General features: G+C 41.4%; 1 protein-coding gene and 1 long non-coding RNA gene across 2 annotated transcripts; one reads left to right on the top strand and one right to left on the bottom strand.

Annotated features, from left to right (window-relative positions):
• Positions 1-9,428: 9,428 nt before the first annotated feature.
• On the bottom strand, positions 9,429-18,210 carry LOC143475598 (uncharacterized). Its single transcript, XM_076973481.1, has 3 exons — positions 18,133-18,210; positions 14,281-14,374; positions 9,429-13,723 (listed from the first exon to the last, which is right to left on the bottom strand). Exons 2-3 carry the CDS (start codon positions 14,372-14,374, stop codon positions 10,083-10,085), a joined length of 3,735 nt encoding a protein of 1,244 aa, XP_076829596.1. The 5' UTR covers positions 18,133-18,210; the 3' UTR covers positions 9,429-10,082.
• Positions 18,211-19,002: 792 nt separating this feature from the next.
• Positions 19,003-21,138, top strand: LOC143475140 (uncharacterized). Its single transcript, XR_013120936.1, has 2 exons — positions 19,003-19,080; positions 19,791-21,138. It is a non-coding gene; the product is annotated as an uncharacterized LOC143475140 (long non-coding RNA).
• Positions 21,139-22,171: the final 1,033 nt, after the last annotated feature.

Below are 22,171 nucleotides of genomic sequence, written 5' to 3'. Positions count from 1 at the left end.
GTCAAAAGTCTTAATATTAATGACTCGAGTCTGACTCGAGTCCAAGTCATGTGACTCGAGTCCCCACCTCTGCTAAACTACAACAAGAAATCATTCCTAGATATGGCATTCCTTTGGGAATAGACTCTGATAAAGGAACTCCCTTTACTTCCAAAGTAACTCAGCTCTTAGCGAAGGAGCTCCAAATTAAATGGGCATTTCATATCCCATACCACCCTCAGTCGTCCGGAATGGTAGAGAGAACTAATCGAACCATAAAAAATAAATTGAGGAAGGCAATGCAAAACTGCAACACTCAGGACTGGGTAAAAATCCTTCCCATAGTGCTCGCTGAAATTCGAATGACCGGTGTAAAATCTCTCGATAATCTCTCACCGTATGAGGTTGTTTTGGGCAGACCATTCCCCATCCCTTGGAGAAAAGGGATGGCTTCAGTCGGAATGACGGACCTAGATGTACACCTGAGTGAGTACAGTCATGGGCTCATGACCACATTGAATGATTATTGGGAAAAGATTAACCATGTTATGGCAGATCCACCTAAGACACACACTCACGAATTTCGTGTAGGAGAACAAGTCCTAGTAAAAAAATTTGAGCGAAAATGCTTCTCAGAAGCTATCTATAGCGAGCCCACTACTGTCCTCGCTGTTACCCGAACCGCCGTTCTAACTGAATTATTTCCACAGTGGATCCATGCTACCCGCGTGAAGAAAGCTCCTGAAATGACCTACTAACCATCTGGTAGAAGTCACTCGGGTTCATGTACATATGCTTGCATGATTGTATTCTGTTCCACCTCATCCTTCTGTGTTTACAGGTACTAATGATTGAGTGGGTTTTTCTTCCCCCATGGACAGTCGCCTTTCCTCCGGGAACTGAAATCCTTCTATCCACTGCCGAGGACTACCCGACAGAGGAACCACCACCAGCTCCCGTCCCTGAGGATGTCAAAGATGTGATACTGAGTCTTCTGTACATTGGTGCTAGTATCCTGAGGTTGGAACCCTCACAAGTACCAGGTGTAGATTTTTCATATTTTTATTGGGCAGACCTTCCCTCGGAAGGCCCTCTAGAAGTTACGTGCATCAGACGCTGTGTACGTATACCCCGTTTGCCTGATGGCTCTAGGAAGCCCCCCAATCTGGGGATGCCATTTGACCCTAACGATTATGATTTCGGTCACGGGCCCGCTCTGCCTTATCTTGAACTGTGGTAATAATGTTTTTGGTTTTCCCCATGATAATGTTTTTTGGCAGTATGCGAACTGGACCGCCCGACAAACCACTAATGAGTCATGTTATGTGTGCCACATTATGCCCACTAGTACTTCCACATCCTCCGTACGACCCGACATCCCCACTGAAACTGACACACTTGTGGCAGTAAAAGCTGGCTGCTTAGCAGATCGTTGTTTAGATTATGAATCGACCCTGTGGTGTAGTAAACATAACAATCATGAGCTGACTTGTCAGAAAAGGACTAGAGCTCGTAAAATTGACCTGTACACAACTTGGCAGTCACCTGACAGTACCCACGTGCGTGTTCAAGCTTTTAAGGCCTTGATGGGGCCTAATTCTGTCTTCCCGTATTGCTTTCAGAGGAACGGTAGTAACCCCGTAGGTAATGTGCATAAAACTCATTGCAGTATTATTGTAAGGGAAGATTGTTCGTTGAACTGCTCTGTTAACGGCTCTGCGGTAGCCCCCGATTATCGAGGGACCATGAGGGTAGATAAATATATGGATTGGGTCTGGGTCTGTGGATATAATGTTTACTTATCCCTCCCCTATAGCTGGGAGGGGCGATGTGCCTTCACAAAACTACGAGGCTCAGTAACGATGATCTCTAGTAGTCCCCTTAAGCCAGCTAAACGAAGTAGAAGAGTGAAGCGATATTCCAGTCAAGGTTTTCCCCCGCCCGAGCATCAGCTTGAGCCGTACATGACCAGGTTCTGGACCAGCTTTTTTCCGCAGGTCGGGGTGGCCCGAATCTGGAACCATGTAGAAGAAACTCATTACCGACTAGCAACGTATATAAACGCTACCAACCAAGCTGTCATAGGAGTTAAGGCTGAGCTTACTGCCTTAAGACTAACCACGATTCAGAATCGTATGGCTTTAGATATTTTGCTTGCTGCACAAGGTGGAGTTTGTGCCTTAGTTGGTGATCAATGTTGTACGTATATTCCTGCTAACGATGATGAGCACGAATCAATCACCACTGCTGTTGAGAAAATGAAGCAGGTAGCGAGGGATCTGACGGATGATGAGACCGGTAGTAATTCCTGGTCTATGTGGGGAACATTGTTTGGATGGATGACTCCATATATTGCTATGGCCATTCCTATTGTTGTTATTGTTTTGCTGTTGCTGTGCTGTGGTCCCTGTCTTTTCAGGTGTCTGATGAATAGGATGTGGGCTATGGCCGATGCCTTGATACAAGCTCGACCCCATGAGATGAAGCGTCCGCTCCTGAAAGTCTAGCAGACCAGTTATTATCTATGCATTTACGAAATGTATTAACGTGTTGTGATATTATTGCATTTAATCACAAAAGAGGGGATTGAAGGAATATTATGTACTTTTATACTCATCATGTACTCAAAACCTTGTGAACATTGTGTCCTCTCCTATGTTCTCTGTGACCCTTGTCACCTCATTTTACCCCCCTGTCTCACTGTATGTGAAAGGTCCTTTCACCTTGTATGTGAAAGGTCTTAGTATGCCAAACGCAGGCTTATCATTTCCTTTCAGGTATTGTGCTTCCTGTCCACTATGCGACATGCAGAAGAATTATGCTCGGTCTGCAGAATTCTCTTGCTTGTGAGAAGAAGGTGTTATTTCCATATAGGGTAGAATTTATTACCTATGTTAGAATAGCAATCTTGAGCCCACCCTGCTGCTTGCATGCACAGGGATGGTCTGTGTATGTATAAATGAGAGGAGCGCCCTCTCATCTTTGAACATTTGAGATACAGCCTGCCTGTGTGAATAAACTCCTCCTATTTCCAAGAGAGTTGTTTGTTCCTCAATTGTTCCGGGAGCTCCCTGCCACACACTTCTCTGCAGAGTGTTACACTCAATTGAAGATTAGTTTCAGGTGATCCTCCGTGACCCTCCGCTCATTGCCGAACACAAGAAGGTGCTTTCTACTGAGAAAGAGACATACCTTTACAGGTGTGCTATCCGTTTTTGGAGTCGATTAGAGTTATAGATTTTAATAGAATTGAGTTTAAAAATGAAAAATGGCCCAATTAAAATGAATGGTGGAATGTTCAGAATTTCAAATCATCACTGCCAATTAGAGTGTGAGCTGGCATAAAAAATGATCAAAACGTTCTTGGATAAACTGCTGTAAAATCCTTACACCTTGACCTAGAAGCTCCATTTAAATTTTAAATGATCAATTCGTTTTAGAGTTATGAGCATTTGTTTGGCACCAGACACAGAAAACTACCCCATTGGCCCCCATATAAATGTATGAGAATCAGAATCAGCTTTGTTGAGATTTTTGTGTATATTTAACTTGTCATAAATCAGTCATTTTAGGGTCAAACCACACAAAAATATATCAAAATCATCAGCAAGGGGTCCTCTCCCACACAATCTCTTCGGTGAAGCGATAGGTTAAATGGGTCCCGAACTACGACCGTTTGTTCGGAGGGTGCAAATCACATAAAACAAGGCTTCTCCACTCAGAGTGGCAGAGACAGAGTGTCAGTTATTTTTGAATGTCTCTCCCCCTACCCCACACACGCACGCACACACACATGCATCTCTCTCATACCCACTCCACACAGTCACACACACATATACACCACACACACACACACACACATACATACATGCAGATGGGGCAGATGGAGCAGAGGGACAGATGGGGCAGAAGGAGCAGAGGGTCAGCTGGAGCAGAGGGGCAGATGGAGCAGAGGGGCTGATGGGGCATATGGAGCAGAGGGGCAGATGGGCCAGATGGAGCAGAGGGGTAGATGGAGCAGAGGGGCAGCTAGAGCAGAGGGGCTGATGGGCCAGATGGAGCAGATGGGGCAGATGGAGCAGAGGGGTAGATGAAGCAGAGGGGCAGCTAGAGCAGAGGGGCAGATGGAGCAGAGGGGCAGATGGAACAGAGGGGCAGCTAGAGCAGAGGGGCAAATGGAGCAGAGGGGCAGATGGAACAGAGTGGCAGATGGAGCAGAGGGGTAGATGGAGCAGAGGGGCAGATGGAGCAGAGGGGTAGATGGAGCAGAGGGGCTGATGGGCCAGATGGAGCAGATGGGGCAGATGGAGCAGAGGGGCAGATGGGCCAGATGGAGCAGAGGGGTAGATGGAGCAGAGGGGCAGATGGAGCAGAGGGGCAGATGGAGCAGAGGGGCAGATGGGGCAGATGGAGAAGAGGGGCAGATGGAGCAGAGGGGCAGATGAGGGTGAGGGGCAGATGAGGGTGAGGGGCAAATGGGGCAGATAGAGCAGATGGAGCAGAGGGGCAGATGAGGGTGAGAGGCAAATGGGGCAGATAGAGCAGATGGGAGGGGCAGATGGGGCAAAGGGGGCAGATGGAGCAGAGGGGTAGATGGAGCAGAGGGGCAGATAGAGCAGAGGGCCGTATGGGGCAGATGGAGTAGAGGGGCAAATGGGGCACATAGAGAAGATGGAGTAGATGGAGTAGATGGGGCAGATGGAGCATAGACACCATATACACTACATGCACACACACACACACACACACACACACACAGACTTGCATCTCTTTTCAAGCACTATGTATTTCCTTCAGGAAATGCACATCTCTAGTTCTTTTTATAATCTACAAAATACAATATTTCAGTCACATAAACAGACACAGGGCAAGGTAAACTAAATGACACACATAAATACACACATATTTACTAATTGTACAACATAACCATAACCAGGTTTAAAGCCACCTGTGTTGAAAATCGTGGGCATGTCTCTAAGCAGGCATGTCTCACAACACAGACGAGACCTCTCCAAAGCACAAGGGCACAGCACACGAGAGACATGAACTCTCTTCAGCAAGATCACAGCCTCCAACATATTTCAAGCAATTCCATCACATGAACCAAGCTGTTTGGGTTAGGACAAACATTCACAAGATCCTGACCCAAACAGACCACAAAATGTACATACAAAGCCAAACATGACACATGAGTAGTCCATATACTGTTCACAAATTATATTGCTTATTACATTATATCCAGTAACCTTACAACAGTCTTCAGGACACGTATACTTCAAAAAAGATCATTCTTACCATTGGTCATTCTATAAAAATAAGAAAATGTGAAATGTAGTCTCACTATACCTGTGTAAAACAGTTGGTAGACGTCAAAAACTCATAAAAAAGGCACAAGCAATCTGTAAATTTGCAAAAACGTGCGAGTGGCGCGTTTATGTGGAGAAACAATTTCTTTTGCATTTGTTGTGCCGTTGCCATGGTAAAATGCCTATAGCCTAAGGGCACAGCCTCGTTTTGATTATTATAGGGCTTGAAAAGCCCTATATTGTTATTCCTTTTCTCCAAATTTCTGCAATTAATGCGGCCCGAACCGCTTAACGTACAGACTCCGTTCGAACTGCGTTTTGAAGGTCTTGGCTCTGTGTGGTGTGCTATCCGTTTTTGGAGTCGATTAGAGTTATAGATTTTATAGAGCAGATGGGAGGGGCAGATGGGGCAAAGGGGGCAGATGGAGCAGAGGGACAGATGGGGCAGATAGAGCAGAGGGCCGTATGGGGCAGATGGAGTAGAGGGGCAAATGGGGCACATAGAGAAGATGGAGTAGATGGAGTAGATGGGGCAGATGGAGCATATACACCATATACACTACATGCACACACACACACACACACACACACACAGACTTGCATCTCTTTTCAAGCACTATGTATTTCCTTCAGGAAATGCACATCTCTAGTTCTTTTTATAATCTACAGATTGTAGCTGCTGCTGTGTTCTGTTCAAGCAACTAGTGTGTGCATAGGGTGTGTGAAATCTATCTTGTCTTCTTAGTAGTATTGTGTAGGTATTATTAGATCATGGTTGTTGGTTGGTTAATACATCCTAGCCAAGCCTGTTGCATGACTCTGGATGTTAGGTGCAGGATTTATCATCTTCCTGTTTTATGTTACTTACAAAATACAATATTTCAGTCACATAAACAGAGACAGGGCAAGGTAAACTAAATGACACACATAAATACACACATATTTACTAATTGTACAACATAACCATAACCAGGTTTAAAGCCACCTGTGTTGAAAATCGTGTTGAAAAATTGTCACATCAGGGGTTGATTGCATATTGTCAGACAGCAGACGAAGAATCTCTATAGAGACAAAGGGGTGAGATCTGAAAGAAGCATCTTTTCTCTCAGCCCTCATTATCCCTCCCTCCTCTCTGGACCTGTGTGTGTGTGTGTGTGTGTGTGTGTGTGTGTGTGTGTGTGTTTCACCCAATCATGGGGACATGATGCTATAAATGCTAAAAATGCTATAAAAGATGGCAAAGCTATTCTCAGTTCAGGCTGCCTTACAGCTGATATTGGAAGAGACAGAGGATTTTGATGGTGATTCAGAAGAAGAAATTTCAGGATCACATTTCTGAAATATCAGAGTCTGATAGTGATAATGAAAAGGAGGATGAGCAGCAGCCAGCTCCGTTAGCAGCTAGCCATAGGACCAGCCTGTCAGCCAGCATGATTTATGATTCATGTCCTTATTGTGTTACATTTTAATAAAAAAAGTAGCCTAACTAATAAATAAATAAGAGAGCAAACTAATTTAACATATGTATTGCTTATTTTACTTGCAATTGGGCTGAATCTGCTGATTATTTTAACAAAAATTGCAATGGGTCCACCACACCCAGCCAGACCCCAAGGGTGACGAAAAGGCCTGGATCCTACCAGGGTTAAACAAAGAACAATTTATTTCTAATTCACTAGTTACGTATTGCAATTTTCCACATTAAAAGGCTCCTGAAAAGGCAAAATATCATCTGTGGAAGGTTGTATTTACTGATGAGTAAGTGAGTATTTAGACATTTGATAGCGAATGACATGAAATAACCCATCTTATTTAGAAGATCCTGATGTTTGGTACAAGCAGGGGTGGATCTACCGGGGCGGCATTTGCCACCCTAAAAGAAAGCCTTGCCACCCCTGCTGCCACCCCAGTTGGCAGCAAGGAATTAAAAGAAAAGTTATAGGCAATTTGACATTTATGAGCGCGAATCTCCACTGTCCGGCTGCAGTGAACCCAGCACGAGAACGTCAGAATGGCAAAAGATGCGAAGTGGCACAAAGTGAGGGAACCAGGAGACACGAGAAAAGCAGACATGAGAGGAAAGAGTTAAACTGATTAACTATGTATCAAGGTATGAAATTATAGTCAAATTACTGTGCTAGTAAAGTTGCGATGCTGATTTTGAGATTGATTTAGTTCTGTGTAAAGCAGGTTAAGCTAATATTTACTCATTGTCAAGGAAAACATTGTGAAGTCACTTTGAATCTTACAGAAATTAAGAGGAAAGGTAGCATACATAGTTTTTTTCTCACCAAAGAGAAAGGCGAGAGACAAACAATTGAGCAACATAAATGAAGAGAAGGATAAGATGGAAGGAGAGAGAAAGGAGTTGGAAGGAGAGAGAAGGACAAGGTGGAAGGAGAGAGACAAGGGCAACAGAGACATGACAGTGATAGAATACCAAGTCCAAGGCCACCAGGGTCAGGAGGAGGTGGGAGAACACCACAGCGGTGAAGATATGGAGGAGGGAGAGCATCACCAAGATGTGGAGAGCGAGATACAAGATAACATGCAGTTTCACTCAGACAGTGAAAGGGAAAGGAGAGTGCCTGAGCAATCACCAACAATCTCCAGGCAAGCTGGTCCACATGGTATGGAAATTGTTGCTGCATAGTATACTAAGATACACATGAATAAGAACAACAAATGACAAAAACTGACATTTTGCTATAATGTGTATTTAAGAGACACTGCTTAGACTTCTTCAAACAAATATAAATGTTCATTTTTGCTTAAATATGAATAATTGAGGTGTCACAGTGAGGCGGACCCCTACCGGTCGCCTCCGTCCACAGCGGCTGTTGTTGTTGTTGACCAGCCACCTTCCGGAAGCCGCCAGTCTCTTTTTCTTTCTCCTTTGTTCGTGGTCATGTCACGTGGTAAGTGTTTATCTGCGTGGTGTTTTGTGAAGAGTTCCGCCGTGCTTTTGTGTTGTGTGTGTGGCACGGCGAGGACCAGGGCAGTCTTCCCTGGGAAAACTTTTCGTGTTTGTTGTTTGTTTGTTTCAAGAGTTCCACCGTGTGTGTTGTGTGTGGCACGGCGAGGACCAGGGCGTCTTCCCTGGGAAAGCTCTTGTTGTGTGGTGTGATGTGTGTGCGTGGCAGCGGGTATGTGAATCAGTGTGCGTTGCTCGTTTGTGGCTGGGGTGACCCCTAGCAGAAGGCAGGGGTCAGATCTGGGAGGAGGTAGGTCCAGGAGGTGAAGTAGCCACGCCTCGGGGAGGTAACCTGCACACGCATACACGAGGGACGATAAAGGAGCCGTAGCTCCTCGTCCTCACACCTGTGGGGCTCACTGGCTGAAGGCCGGTTAGGGCATGAGGGCCCTGTGACCGACCCAGGTATGGTTTTGTGTTGTTAATGGCCCAGTCGGTCCAGGGTCCCGCCCAGGGAGGTGAGCTAATTAATGTTTTATGTGTTGTGTGTGACTGCAGGGGGTGTGTCCCTGCCTTGTCCCTGCCTTCCTGCCCCTTCATGTTTTGTGTGCAGCCGCTGTGTGCCACACACCTAATGGAGGGGAGTGCGGCTTGGTGGGGGGGTCTGTCACGGTGAGGCGGCCCCTACCGGTCGCCTACGTCCACAGCGGCTGTTGTTGTTGTTTTGTTACGTCGTGTGCGTCCCTCAGGTGGGCGGAGCCCGTGATCCATCTCACCTGAGGGTCGTTTGTTTGCTTATATATGTCTTGTCTTTTTACCAGTTGACCGCTGGTCATTATATCCTTAATTCGGATCTACTCACAGGTTTTTGGTTTGCGCACTTCTTCATTAAACCATCCTTTTTCCCTGAGACTTGGCGTGATCGCTTCCTTTTTGTTCACACTCCCTGCCCGTCACATGAAGAAACTTGTAAGTGTGAAAGTGTGATGAGATGGGGACAGAGTGTTAATATTTTGTGTACAATGTATCTATTGCTAAATTTCAAAATTAAACAAATTAACCTAAAAATACTCCCCAGGCTAAAATGTTAGTGTGTGTTAACACAGTCTGATGGGGGAATCTGAGTAAATGTGTTCTGAGTAAATAATAAAAACAATGTCCAGAACCTTGTTTGAGTACCATGCTCCTTTTATTAAGGAAGTTTTTCTGTATCAATATTAAAATGAAAATGTAATACGCATTTGCATTTACATGTTCCACTCATACAAGCAACTTTGAGCTCAAAATTCAAATTCAAATGTAATAATTCCATTTATCCTACATTTGCAATGTGATAGACATCTATTCATATTTTATTTACACAGACATTTTGATGCTTTATTTGTGCCTTTATTGAAATCAAAATGTATTTCCTGATTTGAATTATCAAGTTCATGTGATCATGCAAAGGTTGTATCAAAATTGTAAAATGCTATTCGCTTAATATGCTTTGCATTTTGTGATAACACATTTGAAATGTAATTTTCAACCTCACCACCATGCTAAAAATATGTCAATATTCAAATGTTAATGGAGAAATAGCGCCTCTCCTGTTTATAATAACATTACGATACCAACAGCGCTCAACCTCTGTCAAAATGCATTTTGAAAATGCAATCCGAGCAGAATGCATTTTCATTTCCATGGTCTTCCACTATATTCAAATCATAGTCAAATCAGATTCCACAGCCCTCCACTTTATTCAGCCAATCGGGTTCCACAGCTTTCCACCTCAGGCAGCCAATCAGTACGGGACTATATCACACTAAACAGTACAGGCGAGTTTTTTAAACATGGCCGCAGAAGCTTTTCATTCTCAATGTTTTATTCAGTATAGCCTACTCTCAATATAAGATATGCTCTCCTTCTGCAATTTTGTTCAGGTTTTCAGACTCTTCTTTCATTTTCTGCAGGTTGACAATGCGTTCTTCAAAGCCAGGCTTTTTCTCATCCTGCTCCGTCTTAATCAGTAAGTCAAAGTACTCTTTTGCAGACAGGAACCTTGGTCTCAGGGCAATCTCATCCAACCTTCTAAGGCAATTGAAAGACATTTTAACCAAGTCCATCAACCTGGAATAAATATCTTTGTATTCTTTATCTAGTGCATCCAACATATCCTGTGTGGACATAAATACTGTCTTTGCCTTGTTAAAGTTATCCATTAACTCCTTGATGGTTTGTTTCTTTTTTATTGTTTCATATGTCCACATAACTTTCTCCTTTAAATGGTTGGAATGATGGCAGTTTCCAGGGCACATTACACATTTGCTCTCATCATCAAACACGGCACAAGTGCTGATGGCATCTTCTTCAGGGAGAAAGCAGCTGGAGTGGCACGTGAAAAAACACTTGTTGCAGTTCACGGTGAAGCAGTTAACTGGGGATCTACTTGCCTTAACCTCTTCCACCTCTTGTTCAAAGTTTTCATTTTCCTTCATCTTTTCATTCTCAATTTTCAACATCTTCTTTTTGCTTGCAATCTCTGCACACTTTGAGAGGCCAGCCTTGATCTGAGATGTTAGTGCCTGCATGGACTTTGCAAGTCGTTCACGCTCTTCCAAGACCTGTATAGTTAGTTTGAGATCTTTGCTTTCAATGTCCTCCAATGCTCTAAAAAATGACCTCATTTTTTTAAAGTTTGAGCCCCAAGTCATCTCATTTTGTTTGGTAGTGACACTGTGGGTGTCTTCATCATCTGAGTCATTACTAGAATAATCTTCTGTCACATTCTGAGCATACAAAGCTGAGTTGTTGAAACTGAAGTGAGTGGGGAGACCATTTTTTTTTTTTTGACAGGGAACCTCAGCTGCTCTGATGGCCTCTAGAGCTGGGATGTCTGTCCCATGTGCAAATGTCACCATAATCATTATATTCTCAGCTATATCTTTCCCAAAGATTGAGAGGATTGAGTCAAAGATGTATCTCTGAGTAGCACTAAGGCGGGCCAGAGAAGCCTGAATAACAAAGCAGACAGCATCAATATGCTGAATCCCTAAAGGATTACAAAGGAAATTCTTAATCTGCTCTGTGATCTGTTTGTCATGTTCTATCCCACGGGTATCTCCAAAACCTGGAGTATCCACAATGGTCAAAGAATAGGGGACCTGAAAGCCTGGTTGGTTATACAGCTCATAAGATGTTACATCACTTGTCTGACTTTCTGCCTGTGATCTATGGGTCATTTCGTTGATCAATTTGAAACGATAATTTTCCTCCCACTTCACACCTAGAATGTAATTGATCATTGCATTGATGAGGGTTGTTTTTCCTGAACCTGTAGCCCCAAGTAAAAGGACCACTTTGTTTTTTGCTGCTTCTACCTTATGTCCAAAGACACAGTAGTTGACTCCCTCATTCTGACTATACCGGCATTGAAATTTCAGGACGTGAACAGTTGGATTGCCTTTTCCCATGACATAAGATTGCTCCAAGAAGAGCTGACTCCTGGTTTCAGGTGATGATTTCTTAGACTTTTTCGAAGGATCTACAGTAGTCTCCACACCAGGGAGACTCATTCCTGCGTTTTGACAGTTGGCTGAAACTCTTATTGTGTAAGGAGTGTCATTTTTCAGGGTCTTCAGTGTGCATTCTCTCTTTGTGGAGTTTGTAGATACCCATGGTTTACCTTTCTTATCCTGTGTGTACTCTATGAGATAATCAATGACTTCAGTTTGCTCTCCAATGGATTTAGGAATGTCCCAAGTTATTGTTATCTCATTTGACTCTGTGCATTTCATTTTGGGAGGTCCAGGAGGACTACATGGGCGGGTCTTATAATATTGCGTTGCATCACTACTCAGACTTACCCCTGGGCAGCATACAGCCTGGCAACTAAAGCGATATTCTTTATTTGGTTCCAAGTCCTTGATAGTGACCTGAGTGGAATTACTCTCAGTGTTCACTTTAATCCATTCTGAACTTTGGACTGTTTGATACAAGATTATGTAGGATTCCACATTATTGATACCATGTGCTGGTTTGTTGATTTCCAGATGAATACAGTCATGTTCAGCAGACATAATGGTTGGTACAGGTGGCTTTGAAGGAAGCTCATACTGAGAGCTCAGCAGTGAGCACTTATCATAAACATGGACTGACGAGGCTACGCTGCCTTTGTTTGGAATTGATGCAATGCAGAATGCAACATTTTCTCTTCCATGGTTGGCCACCCTGAAATCTACGAACAGACGTACACTCTGCAAGGTTTTTGTAGCCACATCACCACTGAACCACTGCTGTGCTTTTGGAGAGCTGGGCTCATATGAGATAATTCTGCCATGGTTCTCTGATGTTTCTTTAAGGAATTTCTCCATGTCAGAAAAGAGTGAGTCTTGCTCATCTAGAGATGTGAATGCAAAAACTACCACATAGTCATTAGCTGACTTTAGAATGTCTTTTATCAAGTTATTACTGGAGGAAAACACAGGGATATCTCTCATTCTGTTCAGGTATGATCTGAGGACATTCATCTCATTTTCTCTGTCATTCATATAGGCAGATATGAGAGCACCCTGAAAGGGAGACCTCTCTACACTGGTCAGTAGAGTCACAAGCTCCTGTTCTTCTGTTCCTCCTCCTCTTATAGATGGAAGAAGCTTACAGAGCTGTTTTTGGAACACCAGTTTATACTCTGAACACATGTCTTTGAATTTCCTGAGCTTGGCTTTGATTTCAGTGAACACATTGGCCATATCATCATTCATCAGTTCCTGGCACTGCATGTCAGTATCATCCAAAGAATCGATGACATGACGGGCACGTCGCACCAGACTGACACTAATTTCTCTAACTAGCATAGCAGCTGTTGAGTCAAATTTTTTCAGGGGATAGAGCCACACACTCATAGGTACAGCCCGTTCTCCATTTACCCCAAGAAGCTTTGGAAGCTCTGAGTACACATTAATGGCATCAAGGAAGGTCACCGGGTTTCTGTCCAGAGCAAAGTCTCCATGGAAGGTACAGTTGAATTTGTCGCTCTCTTGTTTTTCACCCTCAGTCATCTTCAAAGATGCCTGCCCTTCAATTGATACTTGAGGAATCTTCTTGATGCATGCATATAGGCTTCCTTCTATTTCCTGATGGTTTTCATTTGAGGAAATCTCCTTGTCAAAAACAAAAAAAGCCTGAGCACCATACAGAATGCCAGTAACAACATGTGTGGCAGAGCCCTCCGTAAACACATTATAGTGTTTAATGTTCCCAGCTCCGAGATGGTCCATAGTTAGCTGCTCGAAACGTGTGATAGTCTTGTACTGCAGGGTGACTTGAGAATGGTGCTTAGATTTTTTCTTGCTATTTAAGAACTCTGCTGACCCTTTTACACTGACTAATCCTCCAAGAAAACTGGCCTCAAGTGAGGCAGTGACATTCAGAGCTGATGACTTGGCTTCACTGGACTGTGAGGAAAAGATTTTAAAGTCGGTGTTTGGCTGTGGCTTCACATTTATGTTTTTTTTCAGCACTTCCGAATCCCAGAGTGTGATTCCTATATTAAGAAAACACCATGATATATACAATTAATGAGCACTTTGAATTTTTATTCAGCTCATAGTCACAGGTTGTCATTACCTAAATCTACATCTACATGTTCGTTTGTTCATCTACATGTTTATGTGTGTGCATCAGTATGTTCATCTCAGTTAGCCATATCATCTGTCACTTGTCTTGTTAACATCATAAATATCAGTATGAATTATACACTAAATCAATGGCTCCGTCCGAAATGCCGTACTTAATATGATGTTCAAAACTATGCTAATAGTGTTAATGAATGAATCTCAAACGATAAAAAAAACATTTTAGATCCAGTGTGACTGTGTATAGTAAAATCTCAAACAGTTATAAGCTGTTACATATTATTTCTTTGTATGTAATCCATATTTAAGTCACAGTGTTATGTAGAATCATAACATGCAATTATATAACATTATAGCATTATAGCCATATGATTTTACCTTAAAGTTGCTGTTTTGCATTTCCTATTGTTTTTGATGTGAAAGAACAAAAACTTTCAAAAATGTCTGTTATGAAATATTTCTGTACCTGGAATTAATGCATCTCTACGACAGTCATACAACATTCCCAACTGGAACGGTCTTCCAAGACCAACCAATTCAATGACCTCAGAGTCAGACATCTGTAAATAAAAGCACAGGTTTTCAGTTTGCTAGTTGTGCATTATCAGTCAAATGGTCTTAATAAAGGACAATAACAACAGAGGCTGGAACAGACTGAGTACAATAAATGGGGTGCAACAAACAAAGCTACTTACAACAGTGCCACTATGCAACAATGACTGGCAAACACAAGGCAGAAACTCAGGGTATATGACGCAGGCTAATAAGGGAACAAACCAGGAACAGGTGATTACAATAGCGAGGAGTGGAGAACTAAACCATGGCATGTGGAAACTAGAATCACAACAAGGAAACACATATGGAATAATGAAAAGCATTTTCATTTTCAAACAAAATGCGGTCATCTCTCAAAAAAAAGTTAATATTTTTTGTGTGAACTGAACTATATAAACTCCCACTAGGTCCTCTGAACATTTTCTAAAAGCATCATATTTAGCAGCATATCATAGGCAAAAGAGCTGTGCTCGATAGGAGAGACCCTTCTTCTCCTTGTTGATATCGACATATGTACAGCAATTTTTGGTGACGGTGCAACTGAAAGATGAAAACTGAAGCACTTTTTTCTTTAGTTAACTCTGATCATATAATTAAACTCCTTACCAGTTCTAAGTCTACTACCTGCATTCTCAAACCTATACCTACATCTCTGCTTAAACAGGGCGTCTCTTCTCTATCCTCCTCTATCTGTCATCTTGTTAATCTTTCCCTTGTTTCTGGTCACATTCCATTAGATTTAAAGACATCTGCCATCACTCTGGTTATCAAAAAACAGAATCTTGACACTACTGTTCTAAATAATTATCGCCCAATATCTAATCTACCATTTCTCTCAAAGGTCCTTGAACGTGTGGTGGCATCTAAGACATTGCTTACTGTTGCTGGTATGCCGGTCAAATCATCACCTGTTGCACGTAATCTTGGGGTTCTGTTTGATCCGACTCTTTCATTCGAACCTCAGATACGTTCACTCACTAAGTCAGCCTTCCTTCAACTCCGCAGTATCTCCCGCCTATGTTCATTTCTGTCTCCTAAATCTGCTGAAACCTTGGTTCATGCTCTCATCACTTCCAAACTTGATTACTGCAACTCTCTCTTTTATGGTCTTCCCTCTAAGTCTCTTCGGTCCCTTCAGACTGTTCAGAATACTGCTGATCATGTTCTGACCCAAGCAAGGAAGTACGACCATATAACACCTGTCCTAGAGCATCTTCATTGGCTTCCGCTAAGTCTCCGTATCCAGTACAAAATTCTAGTATTTACTTTTAAAGCACTCTCTGGTTTGGCTCCCATATATCTGGCTAATCTTTTGCACCGCTATGTCCCTACTCACCAGCTTCGATCATCTGACACTGGACTCTTAGTTGTTCCCAGATTCAAATTGAGCACCATGGGTGGTCGATCTTTTAGTGAGGCGGCTCCGACTCTCTGGAACTCTCTTCCCCTCTCCCTCCGTCTCTTACCATCTCTTAACACATTCAAGGCTCAACTAAAGACCCATCTATTTAATCAACATTTTCTCACAACTTCCTCAACTTAGGTCTGTTCTATGGGATTTCTGTTTTTCTTTCTATTGTTTTTTTATTTTTGTCTTGTTATGTAGGGAGGAGGCAGGCACGACGAGTGGGTATATGAACATTAAACATTTATTGTGAAGCACAATTAACAGAGAGTGGCGCAGATTGCGCAAGCACTCTCACAAGCACACTCACACAACACGAGCTTCAGACAAAGACGAGCACGAGACATTGCGCGAACGCACATTAAATAGGTGTATAACACGTACTCTCGTGATCACGGGACAAGGCACAGGTGAGACTACGAACACGCTCACAAACAACCCACACCCACGGAACTACAAACATGGACATAACTACACGCAGACAACGTAACGACATGCCCACAATGAGGGGTCCGGAGCTGTCACCGTGACATGTCTGTTTTGTTCTTGTCTGTTCTTTTTTGTATTTCTCTGTACAGCGTTTTTGGGTACTTTGAAAGGCGCTAAATAAGTGGAAATTATTATTATTATTACTGTCAGACACTATAGGGGCTTGGCGAATAGCAGATGTCGGAAAATGTCCACAAACAACTTATTACTCATTGACAAGCAAGATAAAAACCTCCCCTAGAAGCGATTGGAATTTACTTTTTTGGCCGCATGGATGGAGATAATTATAATTGTCATGGGTGTTATGTATTTATTTATTTATTTATTTATTTTATTATTATACTTTTGTTAGCCAGTTAATAATAAAAGTTGTTTAAAAATCTCATCATTTTATCTAATTCTTTTTCATACATAGGCTACAGTAGTTTGTATACTGATGAGTGTATTTTATTTGAGGAGTGTTCCCAAAAAAGCTGAAGGGGGTCTCACAAGGGAACAGTTTGAATATCTTTGCTTTTTAACATCAACAGGATTCAGGTGTCAGTATCTCCACTTCTTGCCACCAGAGGTCTCCATCTCACAAGAACTGATATCTTCACCTGTTTCTAATCACACATGGGTTGTCCTCCCATTTAGGCCAGCGGTCTAATCACAGCTGCAATAACTTGTCACTTTTCTTTTAAAAGCATGCTCTCCCGGTTTCTAACTATGGTCAAGCTGTCCGTGCTTTAGCGATTCGCTGTCACGTCATGTGTGCTGTAAATGGTATTGCGCCTATATGCTTCATTTTACAGTATTTTGCTGCTCACCACATACTAAGGCTTCCTAAGCACAGAGAAACTATTATTTAGTAAAATATATAAGAGCTTTGGTGTAGATATGCATTACTTTACTTGATTTAACTAATTTGCTTGCATCATTAAACACAATTAATAATGTATTTCAATTGCTTAATAAACACTGAACAAAGTAGTTGTAATATTTGTCTGAAGTTTATTGTGGGCTTGACTACCAACAATAATGGGGTATTGCAATTCTGCAAATGCCAACTGAGCAGTCTTTGAAAAGATTCTACTAAACCAATTTACATTTACGTCCTAGTCTTTGTAATGGTGTTTAAATGCCTGTTTAATTCTCAGAGTGGTTTCATGAATTTTCCCATAATGCCAAAAACATTCTACTACCACCCAAGAGTGGTAGTCTTTGTTTAACCATCCATCCATCCATTTTCATCTGCTTATCTGGGTCCGGGTCGTGGGGGTAGTAGCCTAGGCAAAGCGGCTTATTTGAGATTACTGAGAAATTGATATCATAATTCAGCCTATGACATGAATGTTTTCATTTGCCTAAATGTAGTATGAAGATCAAATGGATTTATTGGGATATGGTAGCGTGAAATCTGTTCAAACTTACATAGGAAACCACAGTCTCAGAACTAAACAGACAAAGACTTACATGTGAATGTATTAAAAACTGGTATAGTCATGGCATAACCCCTGCCCTGAACATTTGCAGCATACCCCTTTTTGCTGGTAGTCAAGCCCTACAATAAACTCCAGGCAAACATTAAAACTATTTTGCATGCTTACTAAGCAATTGAAATGCACAACTAATTGTGTTTATTGTAATGATGCAAGTAAATTAGTTAAATCAATTAAAGTACTTTATTGAATGTAGAGAAAGTCTACGCCAAATCTCTTAAAAAAAATAGGGAAGTGTTTCTCTGTCCATAGACAGCCTTAGTATGCAATGAGCAGCGAAATGCCATAAAATGTAGCAGGCGCATAACATTTAAAGAGCTGATGACTTGACCGTAAATCCTCTATCTAGAAATCAAACATTAAGAAGAAATTTATGAATAGTCCTTACCTTCTTTTATCACGAAGGATCTCTTTGATAGTTTCTTAACAAAATGATTTTCGTCAGCGTTCTGCATCGGCTGCTCCGGTCGTCAGATATGCAGAGTGAAGCCAGCACTGTATTTATGAGGAACACAAGCCCCACCTTCTCCAGTTTACCTCCACTAAGGATAATGAAGGAAAGTTCGTTGTTCCCAGTTCGTTGTCATACTTTTCATGCTGGCAAATTTCAAGAAAGTATACGAATCTCAGCTCAGGATGAGTGGAATATTATGTAGCCTAGTTCATTGGAATAAAAAGACAAATGTGACAACTCTTGAGGGGGATCTTCATGAATTAAGGACTTTAAATACGAATATTTGATTAATAAAATGAAACATGCCAGAAGCCAGTGTATTCATGAACCGTAAACACTGAAGTCATTTTAAATATAGTTTTATAGTTTCTTACACCATAAAAGAAAACTGAAAATCAGGCGAGAACAGTGTGACTGCGGTAGGTTAATAAGAGCGATATATACGCTTTCACGTCAATCTCTGTGTCGTTAAAACGATCATGGGAATTTCCTTATTTCAGTGGTTTTCAAGAAATCGATTAGGCACGTAATAGGCTCCGGAAATCTTCAAGCTAAGTCACTTGTTCACATGAAATAGAAAATGAAACAATCCATAATTCATTATCCAGGATTGAAAACATTTTTTTTTCTTACAACACCACTCTAGGGCTACAGATTTCCGAATAAGGCATACTTTAACTTTTGTAGCGTTGTGGAAGAAAGAACATCAGAAACTAAACCGTAAAATTGCTTAGAAGCTGAATAACTGACCCCTCAGAACACTACGCATTCGGCTATGATGCGGAGTCACGTGGTTTCCTACAGCTTCATTCCTCTACAAATAAGCTTACAGCTCAAGTGCTTGGTCTTCAGATCAGCGAAAGTTGACCATAACAGATAAAGGTAAGGACCAAAACAACCCCCAAAGTTTTTCGGTTTTGTTTTCTTTGGTGTGGTGCTTTTAAGAAACACGTTCACCTTACAAATAAGTTCCACGAGGCTGGCTTGACATATAAAATTAGACGCATGCACAGTAATATCAGTAATGGCGTGAAACAGACCGGGTCTTTAGTGGAAAATTATAGTGTATGTGGAAATGATGCTTATAGCCTAATGTAAAAGAGTATAGCACAAAAAGAAATAAGATAAGGACTTCTTATTGTCGACCGCTGTAGGTGTGGATGTTTGAGAAGTCTAATGAAAATAATGGCTAAATAGTATAACAATCTAATCATTAGGAAAACTTGCACAGATTGTTTCCCTAACAATGCAATGTCTAAAACCATAAAACAATTGTAAAAGGAAAAAAGTGAAACCAGGGTTGGGGGATGTGGGTGTGTGTAGGGGGTGTGTTCTGTCATTTAACACATTTCTTTTGTAAAAGTCTATATGCACATTGAGAAAGACGTATTTCATAATGAAGATTTATATTACATTCACTGTTATTTTAGTCATAGTGTAATCCAAAACCTTACTGTAACAGTACTAAAACTTCTTTTTGAAATATAGTTTTTTGGCCTTGGCGCATTCCATTAAAATTCACATTGTTTTAAACCTAACATGTTTTATCCTGGGATATCATATCGGTGGAAACTGTCTTTTCTTCTCTACAGTTCAGTAATTTGCAGCATAGCATCAGTTGGAAACTACAGTACGTCATTTCAAAATGGGAAATGATAATAGTGGTCTTATAAGGGAGAAAGATGAAGCAAAACGAAGGGCAGAGCAACTCGAGCGTGAAAAGCAAGAGGTGATGAATCAGAAAGCAGCACTGGAACAACAAGAAAAAAACCGACAGCAGAGGGAGAATGAGAAGTGGAGAGTGCAAGAGGACCAGCGGAATAAAGAGCGTGCTGAAAAGAATCGAATCCAGAGTGGGACGTTCAGTGCCAAGGCTCCTTTAGAGGTTGCATGACACAGCGTTCAAACCCTGCGTCTTCACCCACGCTGCACCAGCAAACGGAGAGGTGTCCTGTGAGACCTTCATCTTCCCACTCCAGACACAAGACATCAGGACAGACTTACCAAGTTATTGTCATATATAACCTGCTTCCTGTTTGTATGTTTGTTATATTTTCCATTTGTATTTTGACAATTTTTGCTCCATGTCTCTATGCATCCTGTCGATTGATACCAAGTTCCTAGTTTTCTTGCGCATTGTTGTGTTTGTTTTAGCCTGCCTGTTTATTTCTGCATAACATGGATATGCCTGTGGTCATTCTGTGTCTCTGTGAAGACTCATACTGTTTAGATTAGAGATGTTAGCAGTCTTTGCATTATCTCTGTTCCAGAGTGGTGAAAGTCAGGTCTAGCATACCAAGGTGCCCTCTGTTGTAAAGACTAGAACAGAGGCCCTTTTGCAGTGCATGAACTTTCATAGCACTTAACACAGGTTATTTATAAATACAAGTGTAGAACATGAGTAAAATAACATATGAATGAAATATAAAAGTCTCACTTCGATAACATCATCAAGGATATTGTTTCTGTTGGGCAGGAACAACCAAATAGAATAGGATGTCCAGGGATTTTTTACTTATATATTTTTATGGAGAAGACAAACAGCTACACTGAGGATCATCTGCCAAAAGATTTTGTGTGACAGGAGGGACATGTTCTGTTGAAATGGCATGATTATTAATGGATTGAACATTGGACTATAACTGTGGGGTGATGTCAAAGCTGTTATACATCAAGCCTGTATATGGAAGCACAGGTATTCATTACCTGAAAGGCCAGTCATACCTCCACAGATACCACTGAGCCAAACACAGGGTCTCTGGGTTAGTGTTGGTTGTTGTTTTCGGTTTTGTCCCTGTCATGTGTTGTTCCTAGCTCCATGTCTTAGTCCTGTTATTGCCTTTGTGATTTACTCAGCTGCTCATGTTTCCATTGGATTTGTTTATTGTTTGCTTCAGTTACTTTGTCTGATTTGTTAATATTAAATTTCTCCTGCACTTGTGTCCAGTCTCTCTTGCCGTCATTCCAGCTACCTATCGTTACAGGTGGTAAGACAGGCGTAGGGACATCTCCCTACCACTCCCTTCATTTGGTCCTAAGATACTTTATTATAATTGCATATAGTTGCAGTCCTTGTGGTTTTTTTTTTGCAAATATGTACAAATGTCAAGTAGTCCACAGAAATTTACAGACATACATGATAATCGGAGAATGACATTGACTGCCAAGTTTGACCTACAGCCACCACTAACTATTTTCACTAAATCACTAGTGTTTTCATACCTAACTGGACAGAAGTCTGGAACTAAATGTCACATCCACACAGAAATACACAGATATTAATGTATGTGTGATTTTTAGATACATAGCAAAAGCCTTTGAAATGTAAACATCTTTACATGTTGAGATGTTGCAACATGCTAGAACTTCCTGAAACCAGCCATCTTTTTTTTGTTATTTATTCACAGACCCTTTAAAATGTTTAATGTTTGTCCATCTATCTGTGTCAAATATGGGGGATAGGTGCACCCACACGTGCATGCATGCAAACATACACAACCATAGACACACACATGCAGATACAGAGTGAGATAGTCCTCCTTTGTCATCATGCCATCTCAACAGAGAGCATACAGAACTGTAGCAATATTGATTAACTGTGAATAATTGTAAGGGGCACCACCCTGAAATTTCAGGGAAATATGATTGAAATAGAAATATGTGAAATTATGATATATTGTGTCATTACCTGAGAGTGAAATCCATAGTCTGCACAGTGACCCAATACCATTGATTGAAATATATTTTCCACAGTAATCGATTTAATGAACAAATGCAAATTTTATTGATTAATAGATATCAGCAATTGAACATTTTAATGTATACAATGCACAAGGTCAAAAACTTTGTTTAGGTTCAGAGAGTTAATCAAGTTATTAGCTGAATCAGAGGAAGGACAAACCAACTGAAGTTATAATATCTATGAAACATAAAATTCCACAGACCATTTAAACCAACCCTACACTGTGTACAC

This window comes from Brachyhypopomus gauderio, chromosome 14 (genome assembly GCF_052324685.1).
Source record: "Brachyhypopomus gauderio isolate BG-103 chromosome 14, BGAUD_0.2, whole genome shotgun sequence".
In the NCBI taxonomy this organism is placed as follows: domain Eukaryota; kingdom Metazoa; phylum Chordata; class Actinopteri; order Gymnotiformes; family Hypopomidae; genus Brachyhypopomus; species Brachyhypopomus gauderio.
The sequence above is the reverse complement of the archived record's forward strand: the minus strand, read 5'-3'. Positions and strand labels throughout refer to the sequence as shown.

Excerpts from the sequence above, each read along its gene's own strand:
- LOC143475598 (XM_076973481.1), bottom strand. The coding sequence starts at position 14,374 with ATGTCTGACTCTGAGGTCATTGAATTGGTTGGTCTTGGAAGACCGTTC. Across the intron at positions 13,724-14,280 it reads TAGAGATGCATTAATTCCAG|GAATCACACTCTGGGATTCG; the intron begins GTACAGAAATAT and ends TTCTTAATATAG.